The sequence below is a fragment of the Triticum aestivum genome, chromosome 1D, assembly GCF_018294505.1.
Source record: "Triticum aestivum cultivar Chinese Spring chromosome 1D, IWGSC CS RefSeq v2.1, whole genome shotgun sequence".
NCBI classification, from domain to species: Eukaryota; Viridiplantae; Streptophyta; class Magnoliopsida; order Poales; family Poaceae; genus Triticum; species Triticum aestivum.
Window position 1 is genome coordinate 406613918 of NC_057796.1, and position 18652 is coordinate 406632569.

General features: G+C 46.4%; 1 protein-coding gene across 3 annotated transcripts; it reads right to left on the bottom strand.

The window, feature by feature from the left end:
- Positions 1-1615: 1615 nt before the first annotated feature.
- On the bottom strand, positions 1616-5629 carry LOC123182440 (myb family transcription factor PHL7). 3 transcript variants are annotated; one of them, XM_044595002.1, is made up of 7 exons: positions 5326-5629; positions 3868-4082; positions 3168-3244; positions 3043-3085; positions 2882-2948; positions 2683-2752; positions 1616-2331 (listed from the first exon to the last, which is right to left on the bottom strand). In XM_044595002.1, exons 2-7 carry the CDS (start codon positions 4073-4075, stop codon positions 1987-1989), a joined length of 810 nt encoding a protein of 269 aa, XP_044450937.1. In that variant the 5' UTR covers positions 4076-4082; positions 5326-5629; the 3' UTR covers positions 1616-1986. The 3 variants fall into 3 exon arrangements, with proteins under 3 accessions (XP_044450937.1, XP_044450939.1, XP_044450938.1); XM_044595004.1 differs by having other exon boundaries at positions 2882-2939; positions 5326-5628; XM_044595003.1 differs by having other exon boundaries at positions 5322-5606.
- Positions 5630-18652: the final 13023 nt, after the last annotated feature.

Sequence of the window (18652 nt, forward strand, 5' to 3'; positions counted from 1 at the left end):
GAGTGGTGGAATACTTTTTGTAGTTTGCAAAAGCATCCAATTAGTGCTCTTGTTTTCCTCAAAAATATATGTTTACCGATGCATTAATTACAATGCATGCATGCATAAAGTACATGCATTGGTCAATATTCTCTTAATACTTGCATGCGATGATTTAATGCACCTTAGAATGTGAACTTGTGATGGGGAACAACCAAATTGAGCCTTATAAAATGAAAAAAGTAAAATTTTGAGATAAGCCCTATAAACCGAAAAAGAGGGAGTAGCTCGCTAGCACTAAATGTCGTAGAATTATGTGCACGATTTGTTTCTATAAAAACCCAGTGGTTTTTACTTAGCAAAAATGTTCCATGCACAAGAAAAGCCGATGCATATTTTTTCCGTACTCACTGATGGTTGGCCACCCACTTTTGGACACTCTTTATGTTTTGTAACTGTTGGCCTAATATAGCATGGTTATCGATTGGGTGAGCTGTTTGTTATAGATATATATTCATGTCATATGCAGGTGGTTTTCTTCCTATGGGATCAAAAATTGGGGGCCATGGGTTAAAATTGTACATGTAGTTAAGCATGATAATACATATAGACCGAATTTGTTTGATGTTTGAAGTAGAATATACGATCAACCTTTTCCTCACAAAAGATATGAGAACGAAAGAAAGTATTTGAGCATGTTTCAACAAATGAAAGTGTTCACTCGCAAAAAAAAAAACAAATGAAAGTGTTGTGCACATATTTGTTTTACATAATAAAACTCCCTCAACCATCCCCCTACTAAAATCTCACGTTAGTATTGGACCATGCTGTATGTAAGATGGGTTTGGACTTTGTAAATGGAACAGTGTAATATTTTGAGGTTGGTAGGCGATGGGGCATGAATTTTTCACCATTCGCCCATAACCTCAAACCCGCCATAGAGATATGAATTTTCCATAGACCACCATTCATTTTCTTTTCTCTACTTTTTTTTGCAAGGTTATACCGCCGTTACTAAAGTCACCTCATTCCCTGTCCCACATATCAAAGAAACATGGCTTTGAGCTGCAATCACCATATCCCTCAATCCAAACATTGCCTTAAAAATTATGTCCAAAATAGTTGCCTAGAAGAGAATGTTCTGGCAAATGCTTTGATGCTAACAGTTTCTGTTCTTCCAGAAACGCATAGCTGTGAGTTATTACCTGGCATGAACGGCAAAATGCATGTACCAAAGCATCCACCTCCACGAAATGTTAAAAAAAATAGCTCGAGTAAACAAAAGGAGTACCCATTAATTCATAGCTATCTGATCTTTTACTAGCTATGGTCCTTTTTTTCTCAACCAAAGGCTTTCTCAACCAAAGTGGTATGTGATTCTGAGCACCACTAGCATTGAAAGCCTTTGCTCTGCCGAACTTGTGAATCTTCTCAAAGTAACAAAATATACTACCGTATGTATTATTACTCCTTGAAAGGAACATTGCTCAGTGCTCTATTCATAGCACAGGACTATCCCCCAATATGGCAAACAGTACAACCAACCTCGTAAATGCAGAGTCATCCAGTAGTCAGGTTGATTTGTCAATAAAAATGTTGCTGCCAACATCCCAGATCTATGGCAGAGGAGTCAATATAAGATAAGCAGATTCAATGACTGAACTGAACAGAAATGTACAACTACCAGATAGCTTCATGTAGCTTTAGGGCCTTGGTATTGCGTGTAAGCATGCTCTGTTTCTTGCTACATGTTTCAGCTGAGGATTATCCTTCGAAAGAAGGGGATTGCTAACTGGGGACTTTAGAAACACCCTCATAATTACAAAGATCTGTATAGCGAAATACGACAACGACAACAACACTTAGTCGTGACTGAAGGGGTTGGGGCAGATCCGAAGGTCCAAACAGTGCTCAATCTGTTGTTAAGACGATATATATTCACATGCGATCGGCCATCCATGGAGGTTAATAACTCACAAGTGTTCCCTTTGTAAGGAAGGCTTTGCTTTATGACTTGCTCAAACCAGGGTTTGCCTTAAACTCATCCACTTGGAATGCGGGATCGCATATGTTGGTCTTTGGACAGAGTTCTTGATCCCATGGGCCGACAAGATGGGATTCAAACCCTGGCTGTGCAACACCCCGGACCGCGTCTGTTGACAGATCATCCAACCGTGGTTTCTTCGGAGAAGGCTGTATGCTGTCAGGGTAGTCATCTAAGGTAGGTGGTGAATGTGAAAGCTTCCTCTCCTCAGAACCTTCAAGTGAGCCACCAAGCTTTTGCTGCTCCTCTATGATCATCTGCAAGTACTTCCCTTGTGCTTCGATTCTCAGCTGCAACTGCTTTTGAACCTGACAAGGTAACATGTGATGATTTAGTCTAGTCTTGAAGGCTTGGAACGAAAATTTAGGTTGGCTCCCAAGAATACATCTCAGAGATGGCAGATTTAAAAATAAATAGTGCAAGCAAAATAAAAGAACCATTAATAAGACGCAATCAAGGACAAAGTCATTTACAAGGAACCCACCCAAGTATAACTTTGGTAAATAATGGTTTAGTAGAATGGGGCAAGAAATCAGATTGTTGGAGTAAATCGCCAGCTAACAGCTCGAAAAAAGTACAGCATGGATATGGCAAAATCCATTATATAGGAAAAAACAAATAATATGATTCAAAGAAGTTCACATGTTTTCATCACAAACCTCGAGTTGTTCATGGAGCCGCTTCTGAACTTCCATTTGCATCTTCAATGCTTCATTGATTTGTGAACCCCTGAAAGATAAATGAAGAATATCTCTGTAACTATGTGATGTATTTTAGCATGATATCAACCAGCTTAAAAAGCCTATGTTAGCAGAGGATACAATCATGTGCACAGACAATTGAGTAAAGATCACTTACGGTGCAGAATCTGCATTAGAGAATGAATCACTAGAATCCTTCTTTTCGTCCTTGGAACCTACACAAGCTGCCAATTTTAAAAACCAAAGCTTTCTCGGTATGAAGGAAGGCAAGAAGGGGAGTGTGCTAGGAAGGCAATGAAGCATAGAAGGGCATTTTACCTTCAGCAGGCGATTCTGGTATGTACTTTGCAAGGCGATACTTCTACACAAGCAACAAGAGAAACAGAGTATTAGTGACCAGGCGAATATTTATTAGCTGTCTCCTCAAAAGAGACACTCTTTACCTGCAAATGGCTCTTCACGTGATAAATTGTAATCCCCGGTACACCCATTACAGTCAGTACTCCTTTAGGTGTTGCTCCTGAAGATGTGATGATACCAATACATTAACAAATGCCAGATGCATTATACCTTGTGTACTTCAAATAAATAAACAACTATTATAGAAGGTTGTTTAGGGTTATCGATACATCAACAGTTTCCAATGCGATTGGGTAAGGTAACATGGCAGACACAGTTCCAAAGGATCATATTAACAACTTCTAGCAGACTAGCATGAATCATTGAAACATGAGGAACTTGAGTTTTGTGGGGAAGAGAAACTTGTGTGTTAACAGTTCATGACCTGAGATATGCAGCAATCTCATGGTAAAAAAATGCATAAATCTGCTTCATAAACATTTGGAATATCAAAATTAGTTTAAACTTGAGTTAATATGCATGATACACAATGGATTCGACATACAACCACCAAAGTGCAGGTTCTAGATACGCATTGTCCCACACCATCTAAAAATGTTTTCACTCAGAAATTGTGCTGCTGACAAGGTTCATGAGAAACCAAGCACAATGAACCAACAAAATAAACGAAATTTATACATCATATCAAGTAACAAGCAGAATGAACCAACAAAAAAAAAAACGAAACTTATACATCATATCAAGTAAAACCACGAAAATTAATACTTAAGAGAGAATACCCACTATCTGGTCCACCAAGTTGGGCGATTGCATCCACAAAACGACTATGAAGATCAGAGGTCCATCTTAGACGTTGTTTCCCACTCCCTACAGGATTGGCAGGGTTGCTTATGTTGGATCCACCGAAAGCTCCAATATTACTCACATGCTCACTATTCTGAGCCCTCTGTGGTGCAAAGGGCACAGAAAACTTCTTAGCATGGTACATCATGAGAGTACTGCAACAATTGCAAGAACTTGTCATACACATGAGCAAGACTAAGAAATGTTATAATTTAGGATGAAACAGGCCTACATTTCTGATGCCATCCTGTATATCTAAACAAAACATATCAAGTTGACGGCAAAAGGTAAATACAGCACACTGAGCATTTTCTGCTACGATGAAATTTCATCATTTCTGAGACAGTTCATGAAATCCCGATCAGCATATTTATCTTGAGATGTCGAGAAGTTGGTAAGTCTCCTGGTTTATACTTAAAAGGACTTGTGCTACAAGTAAAAAAGCAAAGAGGGCGAAATTGAACATGAAAGACAATATTGACACAACAGAGCACCATAACCAAAAAATAAATAAAAAATCTTTTATACCTAGTGGTAGTATTAAAATATCCAAATAACCAACACCTAATTTTTTTAAGGTTACAGATGTATAGATGAATTTAAACCTCTCCAAATCAAATGAAGAAGACAAATTCACCCCAGGCTGCTAACTGAACAACACACATGGTAGGACGACAAAAAAAAATTTGCAAGCAACAGAGGAAGACCAGTTGAGCTAGCTTCCTCCATTGTCCTGCATCTTGCCATAGAACTGCAGCCCTAGAGGAGTCATCCTCGAATGCCAATCGAAGTCACTAGACGACCATGGCAAATGATCCACAACAAATGAATCTGGATGAGCAAAATTCACGCTACAGGTCGAATCGATCGAGATCACAGGCCATGTCCAAATACCAGGGCCAGCACAAGATTCCAACCGGGCCTTTCCGGCCTCAGAATCGCACAAGTCAGCACAGCTCATAACCGAAACAGGTTTATGAGCAAGGAAATCCCCCAAAACGTCAGAAGCGCCGCCGCCACCCAAACGTGATCTCCCTGCCTATCAATACCGTTCTTCTCACATCCATCCACAGGCGACAGACAATGGAATCTCAGGAGAAGCTCCAGAAAATCCACTCCGAGGTCGGTAAAATTCACACTAACTAGGCTCACCGCTGGCAAGGCAAGAGAGGAGCGCCACTCACTCACTCACCGGCCTCTGACACGCAATTCCACCGCAATACGCCTCACAGAGCCGCGATCTCGACCTGACGGACGACAAAACCTCTGGGCAAAACACCCGCCCATTCCTCCCACAATAACAGACACGCTCAGCCGCCAAAGGCGAGTCCAAGAAATTCAGTAAAGAGGCCGGCAGGGGGGGCGCAAGAGCTGGGAGCTGAGCCGGCGCTTACTTACCGGCACGGAAGAGCGCCGCCGCGAGCGGGACCCGGCGTCGTCTCCTCGCAGGTGCGCCGCGCTCGTCGGGGAGAGAGGGAGGGAATCAAATGCTGCGTGCGTGCAAGCGTGCGAGGCTGCGAGCTGGTGGCCGGGGCCAATCAGGCGGAGGCGGATGGATGGCCCAATCGGGGCGGGGTCCGGGCGGGGCGAGGATGGGAGCGGTGGTGGTGGGAATGGGAGGGGAAAGCGGCAGGTGGTGGTGTCCGGCGAAAGCGACGCCGCGAGAGCGGAGCGCTTGGGAATCGAGACACGCACAGATCTTTTACACTCGTCGTCGGAGGGACGAGCGCACCGTGGGCCTGGCCCTGGGGGCTGGGCCTGGGGCAAAGAAAACCGCCGGGTCCCTTGGGCCCTGTCAGCGAGGTACCGCCACCAGTGATGTGGCAGTGGAGTGGCGCTGTACCAGATCTTTGTTTGTTTGTCAGACTCAGAGCGTCGGAGCGGCGAGCACGGCTTTCTCTTCCCTTCGCTCGCCGGGGACACTACACTGTTCAACGGCGGGACCGTGGTTTGTTTTGTCCGTTAACACCGGAGAATCTTCGGGGCCGCGTCGCATTGATGGCAGATTCCCTCCGCCTGCGCTGCCATTCCGTCCCATCCCGTCTAATCCATCCGTGGCCCATCACGTGGCGCACAGTGGCATGCCCTTGCCATGATCGGACCGGGTGCACGTGCATTCGTTTCCGCTCTTTGCGTCAATGTACGTAAGTTATTACCGCGGACAAAAATGCCAGTTACTGGATACTAGAAATGACCAAGGAGCACGACGGATAAAAAAGAGGAGGAATAAAGCCGTGCCCGCAAAATACAGCTGCAAAGCGATGGGAGGATCCTAGGAACAAGTGTGGGCGACGCAAGCGATCCCGTTACAATCATGGCCCGGGAAGGATTCAAGGGGAAGAAAGGAGGAGGAGCCATGATGCCCCTATCTAACGGCAAAGGAGGGCTAGGGAGGGAGGGAGGAAGGAGGAGGACGGAAAATCAACGAGGGTTTGGACAGAACGAAACGCGGCATGGATGCGAGCGCGCAGACTCGACGGGGAAAAGTACCTCAAAAGCAACGAGGGTTTGGACAGAACGAAACGCGGCATGGATGCGCAGCGCAGCAGAGGACAGGTGAGCCCACCAGCTGCGGTGCGCCCGTAAACAACTCACGAGGAAGCAGAAAGCTCCGGCCGGCGACAGGTCATCTCGTGTCATCTCAACCTCCGTCGCTGCATGCGCATGCGCGCGCGCGCGAATTGTTAAAGGAAGCCGTGGACTTCCGTTTTACGGTTTCCTTCTTGTTCAACTTCAACGCAGCGCTCTCGGGTCCGGTCGGTCGGTCGGTCGGTCACCCGCTCTGCCCAGCCCGTTTCCTTCAGATGTTGGATACTACTCCTCTCCTTGGACTGTGGTAGGGGCCGGCCAGGGAGGAGGGCCCGGGCAGCGGCTAGGAGCGGATCGATTCGACCGGACGGCGACGCCATCGGCTGCAAAAGCGTCGTCGAGAAAAGCGTCGGAAGGATTCGGGGTCAAGGCAGCGGATTCTCCTCGCTCAGCGTTGCCACCTCCCCCGCTTGCATTTTCTCTCCTTGCGCCGGCTGCCACTTGAGAGACGACTAAAATTAGGTTCGTGTGCGGATCGAATTCTTCTTTCTTTCTTTTTTTGCGGGAATGTAGCAGATCGAATTCGTGTCTACTACGTAATTCATATTGCATCCAAAAACAAAAACTTCATTCTTTCGCGGGTGCGCAAAGCTTGCGTAGCTTTTAATTGATAGAAAAGGTTGAAGTGAGAATAAAGGGGTGCATCGCATGGCACAACTACAATTTGGCGTAAACATGACGTTCGAACAGAAAGACTTGGGATGCTCAATCCAAACAGAGCGCCAAACTACCCTGGTCAAGAGAAACAACTCAAACCACCTCCTTGCCCTTGTTGCCCGTGTCGATCTGCATTGCGAAGAGAGCGCATTATGAAGAGCACAACAAAGTTCCAAGGTTGATCGCAATTAAAACCTATCGTCCATAACCGCTTTATTACCCATCCTCACGGTCACTACTTACCGACCATATCACTCAGTCATCTATCCGTGTCTCACTATTCCTCCTATCTACAGCCATGAACTCCAACAGCAACTCCAAGCCCATTCCCAGCCCCTTGCCTTAGGGCATTGGATGAAGGGCTTTCTTCCTCGGGTGCTCGCTTAGTGAGCGCACCAAGTTCGAGAACACCATGAAAGTCTACTCCAACTTCACTAGCATGGCACACATGTAAAAAGAGTCGGACGCGGTGGTGAAGAAGGCGACACCGAAGGAGCTGAAGACGCTGATTGGGCACTATGTCAGTCGACATCCTTCGCTGGGCCATGAATCAGGCCGACTATGGCGACGCTCGACAGGGGTCAAGGTGGGCCAAGTATAGAGAGTACAAGCGTCTGACCATCGTGACGCAGCGTACTTCACAACAAGGACTATGGTGGCGGTGGAGGAGGAACAAGAAGCGGTGCCCATGGAGGTGGAAGAAGAAGTTGTGGTAGCGATGGTTGTAAGGGCGCCGGAGCGAGGACATCAAAGCATGTCAAATCGATCTAGACTCTGACGAGGAAGAAGAGACGGTGGTGCAGCTCGAGGAGAAAAACAAGGGCAAGAGCAGATGCCGCTCCAAGCGCCTCGAGGGTCGCCGAGACTAAGATCTATGAACTGTGTCAGATTTACCCCCAATACTGCCTCACCCTTGTACTCAATCCCGATCGGTAACCTCAAATCTATCGGTACTACGAACTCATGACGATGTTTATGATTACTCCTATGGTAATTTACACCGATTCCCCATTCCCCCAACGCGGATCAAATCTAAACGCGGATCGAATGCGAATGAGTATGTGAGGAGGTGAAAACAGTGCTTACCGCCATTGTCGTGCCGGAGGTGATGATGCAGATGTCGGTGTAGGGGCCGGATGTCGCCTTGCTGTTCTCTGATCTGCTTCACGCCGCCGTCGCCGTCGGTTAGAGTGTGGATAGGTGAGAGGGGAGAGGGAGTGGTAAGGGTAATAATTGTCGGCGCTTCGGGAAGTAACACGGCTTCAGGAGCGTGGCTCATGAAGGAAATATGCCCTAAAGGCAATAATAAAGTTGTTATTTATATTTCCTTATATCATGATAAATGTTTATTATTCATGCTAGAATTGTATTAACCGGAAACTTAGTACATGTGTGAATGTATAGACAAACAGAGCGTCACTAGTATGCCTCTACTTGAGTAGCTCGTTGAATCAAAGATGGTTAAGTTTCCTGGCCATAGACATGAGTTGTCATTTGATTAACGGGATCACATCATTAGAGAATGATGTGATTGACTTGACCCATTCCGTTAGCTTAGCATATGATCGTTTAGTATATTGCTATTGCTTTCTTCATGACTTATACATGTTCCTATGACTATGAGGTTATGCAACTCCCGAATAACGTAACTGGGTGATTATAAAGGTGCTCTACAGGTGTCTCCAATGGTACTTGTTGAGTTGGCATAGATCGAGATTAGGATTTGTCACTCCGATTGTCGGAGAGGTATCTCTGGGCCCTCTCGGTAATGCACATCACTATAAGCCTTGCAAGCAATGCATCTAATGAGTTAGTTGCGGGATGATGTATTACGGAACGAGTAAAGAGACTTGCCGGTAACGAGATTGAACTAGGTATTGAGATACCGACGATCGAATCTCGGGCAAGTAACATACCGATGACAAAGGGAACAACGTATGTTGTTATGCGGTTTGATCGATAAAGATCTTCGTAGAATATGTAGGAACCAATATGAGTATCCAGGTTCCGCTATTGGTTATTGACCGGAGACGTGTCTCGGTCATGTCTACATAGATCTCGAACCCGTAGGGTCCTCACGCTTAACGTTTGGTGACGATCGGTATTATGAGTTTATGAGATTTGATGTACCGAAGGTTGTTCGGAGTCCCAGATGAGATCACAGACATAACGAGGAGTCTCGAAATGGTCGAGACGTAAAGATCAATATATTGGAAGGCTATATTCGGACATCAGAAAGGTTTTGAGTGGTTCGGGCATTTTTCCGGAGTACCGGGAGGTTACCGGAACCCCCCGGGAGAAGTTATGGGCCTTATGGGCCATAAGAAGGAAGCACACCAGCCCACAAGGGGCTGGTGCGCCCCCCTTGGGCAGGAGACCGAATTGGAATAGGTTTAGGGGGCGGCGGCCCCCCTTTCCTTCTCTCCTACGCCTCCTTCCCTTCCTCTCCTACTCCAACTAGAGAAGGGGGGGGGGAATCCTACTCCCGGTGGGAGTAGGACTCCCCTAGGGCGTGCCATAGAGAGGGCCGGCCCCTCCCCTCCTCCACTCCTTTATATACGGGGGAGGGAGGCACCCCATAGATACACAAGTTGATCAGTTGATCTTTTAGCCGTGTGCGGTGCCCCCTCCACCATAATCCACCTCGGTCATATCGTAGCGGTGCTTAGGCGAAGCCCTGCGTCGGTAGCATCATCATCATCGTCATCACGCCGTCGTGCTAACGGAACTCTCCCTCGAAGCTCTGCTGGATCGGAGTTCGTGGGACGTCACCGAGCTGAACGTGTGCTGAACTCGGAGGCGCCGTGCGTTCGGTACTTGGATCGGTCGGATCATGAAGACGTACAACTACGTCAACCGCGTTCACATAACGCTTCCGCTTATGGTCTACGAGGGTACGTGGACGATACTCTCCCCTCTCGTTGCTATGCATCACCATGATCTTGTCTGTGCGTAGGAATTTTTTTGAAATTACTACGTTCCCCAACAGTGGCATCCGAGCTAGGTTTATGCGTAGATGTTATATGCACGAGTAGAACACAAGTGAGTTGTGGGCGATACAAGTCATACTGCTTACCAGCATGTCACACTTTGATTCGGCGGTATTGTTGGATGAAGCGGTCCGGACCGACATTACGCGTACGCTTACGCGAGACTGGTTCTACCGACATGCTTAGCACACAGGTGGCTGGCGGGTGTCAGTTTCTCCAACTTTAGTTGAATCGAGTGTGGCTACGCCCGGTCCTTGTGAAGGTTAAAACATCACATAGTTGATGAAATATCGTTGTGGTTTTGATGCGTAGGTAAGGACGGTTCTTGCTCAGCCCATAGCAGCCACGTAAAACTTGCAACAACAAAGTAGAGGATGTCTAACTTGTTTTTGCAGGGCATGCTGTGATGTGATATGGTCAAGACATGATGCTAAATTTTATTGTATGAGATGATCATGTTTTGTGATAACCCACAAGTATAGGGGATCAACTGTAGCCTCTTTCGATGAGTAAGAGTGTCGAACCCAACGAGGAGCTAAAGGTAGAACAAATATTCCCTCAAGTTCTATCGACCACCGATACAACTCTACGCGCACTTGACGTTCGCTTTACCGGAAACAAGTATGAAACTAGAAGTACTTTGTAGGTGTTTTTGGATAGGTTTGCAAGAATATAAAGAGCACGTAAATAAAAGCTAGGGGCTGTTTAGATGAAGACACAACTAAATTAGTTTTAGTAGAGAGCTTTTTGTCACGAGAAAGTTATTTGTCCCTAGGCAATCGATAACTGGACCGGTAATCATTATTGCAATTTTATTTGAGGGAGAGGCATAAGCTAACATACTTTCTCTACTTGGATCATATGCACTTATGATTGGAACTCTAGCAAGCATCCGCAACTACTAAAGATCATTAAGGTAAAACCCAACCATAGCATTAAAGCATCAAGTCCCCTTTATCCCATACGCAAACAACCTACTTACTCGGGTCTGTGCTTCTGTCACTCACGCCACCCACCATAAGCAAATCATGAACATATTGCAAACCCTACAGCGGGGATCCCTCACGCTTGCGCGACACGGAGAGCACCATGTTGGAAATATGCCCTAGAGGCAATAATAAATGGTTATTATTATATTTCCATGTTCATGATAATTGTCTATTGTTCATGCTATAATTGTGTTATCCGGAAATTGTAATACATGTGTGAATAGATAGACCACAACGTGTCCCTAGTAAGCCTCTAGTTGACTAGCTCGTTGATCAACAGATAGTCATGGTTTCCTGACTATGGACATTGGATGTCATTGATAACGGGATCACATCATTAGGAGAATGATGTGATGGACAAGACCCAATCCTAAGCATAGCACAAAAGATCGTGTAGTTCGTTTGCTAGAGCTTTTCCAATGTCAAGTATCATTTCCTTAGACCATGAGATCGTGCAACTCCCGGATGCCGTAGGAGTGCTTTGGGTGTGCCAAACGTCACAACGTAACTGGGTGACTATAAAGGTACACTACGGGTATCTCCGAAAGTGTCTGTTGAGTTGGCACGGATCGAGACTGGGATTTGTCACTCCGTATGACGGAGAGGTATCTCTGGGCCCACTCGGTAATGCATCATCATAATGAGCTCAATGTGACTAAGGAGTTAGCCACGGGATCATGCATTACGGTACGAGTAAAGTGACTTGCCGGTAACGAGATTGAACAAGGTATTGGGATACCGACGATCGAATCTCGGGCAAGTAACGTACCGATTGACAAAGGGAATTGTATACGGGATTGATTGAATCCTCGACATCGTGGTTCATCCGATGAGATCATCGTGGAACATGTGGGAGCCAACATGGGTATCCAGATCCCGCTGTTGGTTATTGACCGGAGAGGCGTCTCGGTCATGTCTGCATGTCTCCCGAACCCGTAGGGTCTACACACTTAAGGTTCGGTGACGCTAGGGTTGTAGAGATATTAGTATGCGGAAACCCGAAAGTTGTTCGGAGTCCCGGATGAGATCCCGGACGTCACGAGGAGTTCCGGAATGGTCCGGAGGTGAAGAATTATATATAGGAAGTCCAGTTTCGGCCACCGGGAAAGTTTCGGGGGTTATCGGTGTTGTACCGGGACCACCGGAAGGGTCCCGGGGGTCCACCGGGTGGGGCCACCTGTCCCGGAGGGCCCCATGGGCTGAAGTGGGAGGGGAACCAGCCCTAGTGGGCTGGGGCGCCCCCCTTGGGCCTCCCCCTGCGCCTAGGGTTGGAAACCCTAGGGGTGGGGGGCGCCCCACTTGGCTTGGGGGGCAAGCCACCCCCTTGGCCGCCGCCCCCCTCAGATGGGATCTCCAGGGGGCCGGCGCCCCCCCAGGGCCCCTATAAATAGTGGGGGGGAGGGAGGGCAGCAGCACCACAGCCCCTGGCGCCTCCCTCTCCCCCTGCAACACCTCTCCCTCCCGCTTGTGCTTGGCGAAGCCCTGCCGGGATCCCCGCTACTTCCACCACCACGCCGTCGTGCTGCTGGATCTCCATCAACCTCTCCTTCCCCCTTGCTGGATCAAGAAGGAGGAGACGTCGCTGCTCCGTACGTGTGTTGAACGCGGAGGTGCCGTCCGTTCGGCACTCGGTCATCGGTGATTTGGATCACGGCGAGTACGACTCCATCAACCCCGTTCACTTGAACGCTTCCGCTCGCGATCTACAAGGGTATGTAGATGCACTCCTTTCCCCTCGTTGCCTTGGTGATGCGTAGAAAATTTTAAAATTCTGCTACGATCCCCAACAGTGGCATCATGAGCCAGGCCTATGCGTAGTTACTATGCACGAGTAGAACACAAAGCAGTTGTGGGCGTAGATGTTGTCAATTTTTCTTGCCACTACTAGTCTTATCTTGTTTCGGCGGTATTGTGGGATGAAGCGGCCCGGACCGACCTTACACGTACGCTTACGTGAGACAGGTTCCACCGACTGACATGCACTAGTTGCATAAGGTGGCTAGCGGGTGTCTGTCTCTCCCACTTTAGTCGGAACGGATTCGATGAAAAGGGTCCTTATGAAGGGTAAATAGAAATTGGCATATCACGTTGTGGTTTTACGTAGGTAAGAAACGTTCTTGCTAGAAACCTATAGAAGCCACGTAAAAACTTGCAACAACAATTAGAGGACGTCTAACTTGTTTTTGCAGCATGTGCCTTGTGATGTGATATGGCCAGAAGATGTGATGAATGATATATGTGATGTATGAGATTGATCATATTCTTGTAATAGGAATCACGACTTGCATGTCGATGAGTATGACAACCGGCAGGAGCCATAGGAGTTGTCTTTATTTTTTGTATGACCTGCGTGTCATTGAATAACGCCATGTAAATTACTTTACTTTATTGCTAAACGCGTTAGCCATAGAAGTAGAAGTAATCGTTGGCGTGACAACTTCATGAAGACACAATGATGGAGATCATGATGATGGAGATCATGGTGTCATGCCGGTGACGAAGATGATCATGGCGCCCCGAAGATGGAGATCAAAGGAGCAAAATGATATTGGCCATATCATGTCACTATTTGATTGCATGTGATGTTTATCATGTTTTGCATCTTATTTGCTTAGAACGACGGTAGTAAGTAAGATGATCCCTTATAATAATTTCAAGAAAGTGTTCCCCCTAACTGTGCACCGTTGCGAAGGTTCGTTGTTTCGAAGCACCACGTGATGATCGGGTGTGATAGATTCTAACGTTCGCATACAACGGGTGTTGACGAGCCTAGCATGTACAGACATGGCCTCGGAACACACGCAATACACTTAGGTTGACTTGACGAGCCTAGCATGTACAGACATGGCCTCGGAACACGGAAGACCGAAAGGTCGAGCATGAGTCGTATAGAAGATACGATCAACATGGAGATGTTCACCGATCTTGACTAGTCCGTCTCACGTGATGATCGGACACGGCCTAGTTAACTCGGATCATGTTTCACTTAGATGACTAGAGGGATGTCTATCTGAGTGGGAGTTCATTGAATAATTTGATTAGATGAACTTAATTATCATGAACTTAGTCTAAAATCTTTACAATATGTCTTGTAGATCAAATGGCCCACGTTGTCCTCAACTTCAACGCGTTCCTAGAGAAAACCAAGCTGAAAGATGATGGCAGCAACTATACGGACTGGGTCCGGAACCTGAGGATCATCCTCATAGCTGCCAAGAAAGATTATGTCCTAGAAGCACCGCTAGGTGAAGCACCCATCCCAGAGAACCAAGACGTTATGAACGCTTGGCAATCACGTGCTGATGATTACTCCCTCGTTCAGTGCGGCATGCTTTACAGCTTAGAACCGGGGCTCCAAAAGCGTTTTGAGAAACATGGAGCATATGAGATGTTCGAAGAGCTGAAAATGGTTTTCCAAGCTCATGCCCGGGTCGAGAGATATGAAGTCTCCGACAAGTTCTTCAGCTGTAAAATGGAGGAAAATAGTTCTGTCAGTGAGCACATACTCAGAATGTCTGGGTTACACAACCGCTTGTCTCAGCTGGGAGTTAATCTCCCGGATGACGCGGTCATTGACAGAATCCTTCAGTCGCTTCCACCAAGCTACAAGAGCTTTGTGATGAACTTCAATATGCAGGGGATGGAAAAGACCATTCCTGAGGTATATTCAATGCTGAAATCAGCGGAGGTGGAGATCAAAAAGGAACATCAAGTGTTGATGGTGAATAAAACCACTAAGTTCAAGAAAGGCAAGGGTAAGAAGAACTTCAAGAAGGACGGCAAGGGAGTTGCCGCGCCCGGTAAGCCAGTTGCCGGGAAGAAGTCAAAGAATGGACCCAAGCCTGAGACTGAGTGCTTTTATTGCAAGGGAAGTGGTCACTGGAAGCGGAACTGCCCCAAATACTTAGCGGACAAGAAGGCCGGCAACACCAAAGGTATATGTGATATACATGTAATTGATGTGTACCTTACCAGTACTCGTAGTAGCTCCTGGGTATTTGATACCGGTGCGGTTGCTCATATTTGTAACTCAAAACAGGAGCTGCGGAATAAGCGGAGACTGGCGAAGGACGAGGTGACGATGCGCGTCGGGAATGGTTCCAAGGTCGATGTGATCGCCGTCGGCACGCTACCTCTGCATTTACCTACGGGATTAGTTTTAAACCTCAATAATTGTTATTTAGTGCCAGCTTTGAGCATGAACATTGTATCTGGATCTCGTTTAATTCGAGATGGCTACTCATTTAAATCCGAGAATAATGGTTGTTCTATTTATATGAGAGATATGTTTTATGGTCATGCCCCGCTGGTCAATGGTTTATTCTTGATGAATCTCGAACGTGATGTTACACATATTCATAGTGTGAATACCAAAAGATGTAAAGTTGATAACGATAGTCCCACATACTTGTGGCACTGCCGCCTTGGTCACATTGGTGTCAAACGCATGAAGAAGCTCCATGCAGATGGACTTTTGGAGTCTCTTGATTACGAATCATTTGACACGTGCGAACCATGCCTCATGGGTAAGATGACCAAGACTCCGTTCTCCGGAACAATGGAGCGAGCAACCAACTTATTGGAAATCATACATACCGATGTGTGCGGTCCAATGAGTGTTGAGGCTCGCGGAGGATATCGTTATGTTCTCACTCTCACTGATGACTTAAGTAGATATGGGTATGTCTACCTAATGAAACACAAGTCTGAAACCTTTGAAAAGTTCAAGGAATTTCAGAGTGAGGTTGAGAATCAACGTGACAGGAAAATAAAGTTCTTACGATCAGATCGTGGTGGAGAATATTTAAGTCACGAATTTGGTACGCACTTAAGGAAATGTGGAATCGTTTCACAACTCACGCCGCCTGGAACACCTCAGCGAAACGGTGTGTCCGAACGTCGTAATCGCACTCTATTGGATATGGTGCGATCTATGATGTCTCTTACCGATCTACCGCTCTCATTTTGGGGCTATGCTTTAGAGACTGCCGCATTCACTTTAAATAGGGCTCCGTCGAAATCCGTTGAGACGACACCGTATGAATTATGGTTTGGGAAGAAACCTAAGCTGTCGTTTCTAAAAGTTTGGGGATGCGATGCTTATGTCAAGAAACTTCAACCTGAAAAGCTCGAACCCAAGTCGGAAAAATGCGTCTTCATAGGATACCCTAAGGAAACCATTGGGTATACCTTCTACCTCAGATCCGAAGGCAAGATCTTTGTTGCCAAGAACGGGTCCTTTCTGGAGAAAGAGTTTCTCTCGAAAGAATTGAGTGGGAGGAAAGTGGAACTTGATGAGGTGATAGTCACCCCTTCCGAACCGGAAAGTAGCGCAGCGCGGGAAGATGTTCCTGTGGTGCCTACACCGACTGGGGAGGAAGTTAATGATGATGATCATGAAGCTTCGGATCAAGTTACTGCTGAACTTCGTAGGTCCACAAGGACACGTTCCGCACCAGAGTGGTACGGCAACCCTGTCCTGGAAATCATGTTGTTAGACAACGGTGAACCTTCGAACTATGAAGAAGCGATGGCGGGCCCGGATTCCGACAAATGGCTAGAAGCCATGAAATCCGAGATAGGATCCATGTATGAAAACGAAGTATGGACTTTGACTGACTTGCCCGATGATCGGCGAGCCATAGAAAATAAATGGATCTTTAAGAAGAAGACAGACGCGGATGGTAATGTGACCATCTATAAGGCTCGACTTGTCGCTAAGGGTTATCGACAAGTTCAAGGGGTTGACTACGATGAGACTTTCTCACCCGTAGCGAAGCTGAAGTCCGTCCGAATCATGTTAGCAATTGCCGCATTCTATGATTATGAGATATGGCAAATGGACGTCAAAACGGCATTCCTTAACGGCTTTCTTAAGGAAGAATTGTATATGATGCAGCCGGAAGGTTTTGTCGATCCTAAGAATGCTAACAAGGTATGCAAGCTCCAGCGCTCCATCTATGGGCTGGTGCAAGCATCTCGGAGTTGGAACATTCGTTTTGATGAGATGATCAAAGCGTTTGGGTTTACACAGACTTATGGAGAAGCCTGTGTTTACAAGAAAGTGAGTGGGAGCTCTGTAGCATTTCTCATATTATATGTGGATGACATACTATTGATGGGAAATGATATAGAATTCTTGGAAAGTATAAAGGCCTACTTGAATAAGTGTTTTTCAATGAAGGACCTTGGAGAAGCTGCTTATATATTAGGCATCAAGATCTATAGAGATAGATCAAGACGCCTCATTGGTCTTTCACAGAGTACGTACCTTGACAAGATATTGAAGAAGTTCAATATGGATCAGTCCAAGAAGGGGTTCTTGCCTGTATTGCAAGGTGTGCAATTGAGCACGGCTCAATGCCCGACCACGGCAGAAGATAGAGAAAAGATGAGTGTCATCCCCTATGCCTCGGCCATAGGGTCTATTATGTATGCCATGCTGTGTACCAGACCTGATGTAAACCTTGCCGTAAGTTTGGTAGGAAGGTACCAAAGTAATCCCGGCATGGAACACTGGACAGCGGTCAAGAATATCCTGAAGTACCTGAAGAGGACTAAGGATATGTTTCTCGTTTATGGAGGTGACGAAGAGCTCGTCGTAAAGGGTTACGTCGACGCTAGCTTCGACACAGATCTGGATGACTCGAAGTCACAAACCGGATACGTGTATATTTTGAATGGAGGGGCAGTAAGCTGGTGCAGTTGCAAGCAAAGCGTCGTGGCGGGATCTACATGTGAAGCGGAGTACATGGCGGCCTCAGAGGCAGCACAGGAAGCAGTCTGGATAAAGGAGTTCATTACCGACCTAGGGGTGATTCCCAATGCGTCGGGCCCGATGACTCTCTTCTGTGACAACACTGGAGCTATTGCCCTTGCCAAGGAGCCCAGGTTTCACAGGAAGACCAGGCATATCAAGCGTCGCTTCAACTCCATTCGTGAAAGTGTTCAAAATGGAGACATAGATATTTGTAAAGTACATACGGACCTGAATGTAGCAGATCCGTTGACTAAACCTCTCCCTAGAGCAAAACATGATCAACACCAGAACTCTATGGGTGTTCGATTCATCACAATGTAACTAGATTATTGACTCTAGTGCAAGTGGGAGACTGTTGGAAATATGCCCTAGAGGCAATAATAAATGGTTATTATTATATTTCCTTGTTCATGATAATTGTCTATTGTTCATGCTATAATTGTGTTATCCGGAAATCGTAATACATGTGTGAATACATAGACCACAACGTGTCCCTAGTAAGCCTCTAGTTGACTAGCTCGTTGATCAACAGATAGTCATGGTTTCCTGACTATGGACATTGGATGTCATTGATAACGGGATCACATCATTAGGAGAATGATGTGATGGACAAGACCCAATCCTAAGCATAGCACAAAAGATCGTGTAGTTCGTTTGCTAGAGCTTTTCCAATGTCAAGTATCATTTCCTTAGACCATGAGATCGTGCAACTCCCGGATGCCGTAGGAGTGCTTTGGGTG

Bases quoted from the DNA above. Each gene is read 5' to 3' on its own strand.
- LOC123182440 (XM_044595002.1), bottom strand. From the start codon at position 4,075: ATGATGTACCATGCTAAGAAGTTTTCTGTGCCCTTTGCACCACAGAGG. The intron at 3,086-3,167 runs GTAAAGAGTGTC...TTGCTTGTGTAG, and splicing joins ACGTGAAGAGCCATTTGCAG to AAGTATCGCCTTGCAAAGTA. The intron at 2,949-3,042 runs GTAAAATGCCCT...TAAAATTGGCAG, and splicing joins ACCAGAATCGCCTGCTGAAG to CTTGTGTAGGTTCCAAGGAC.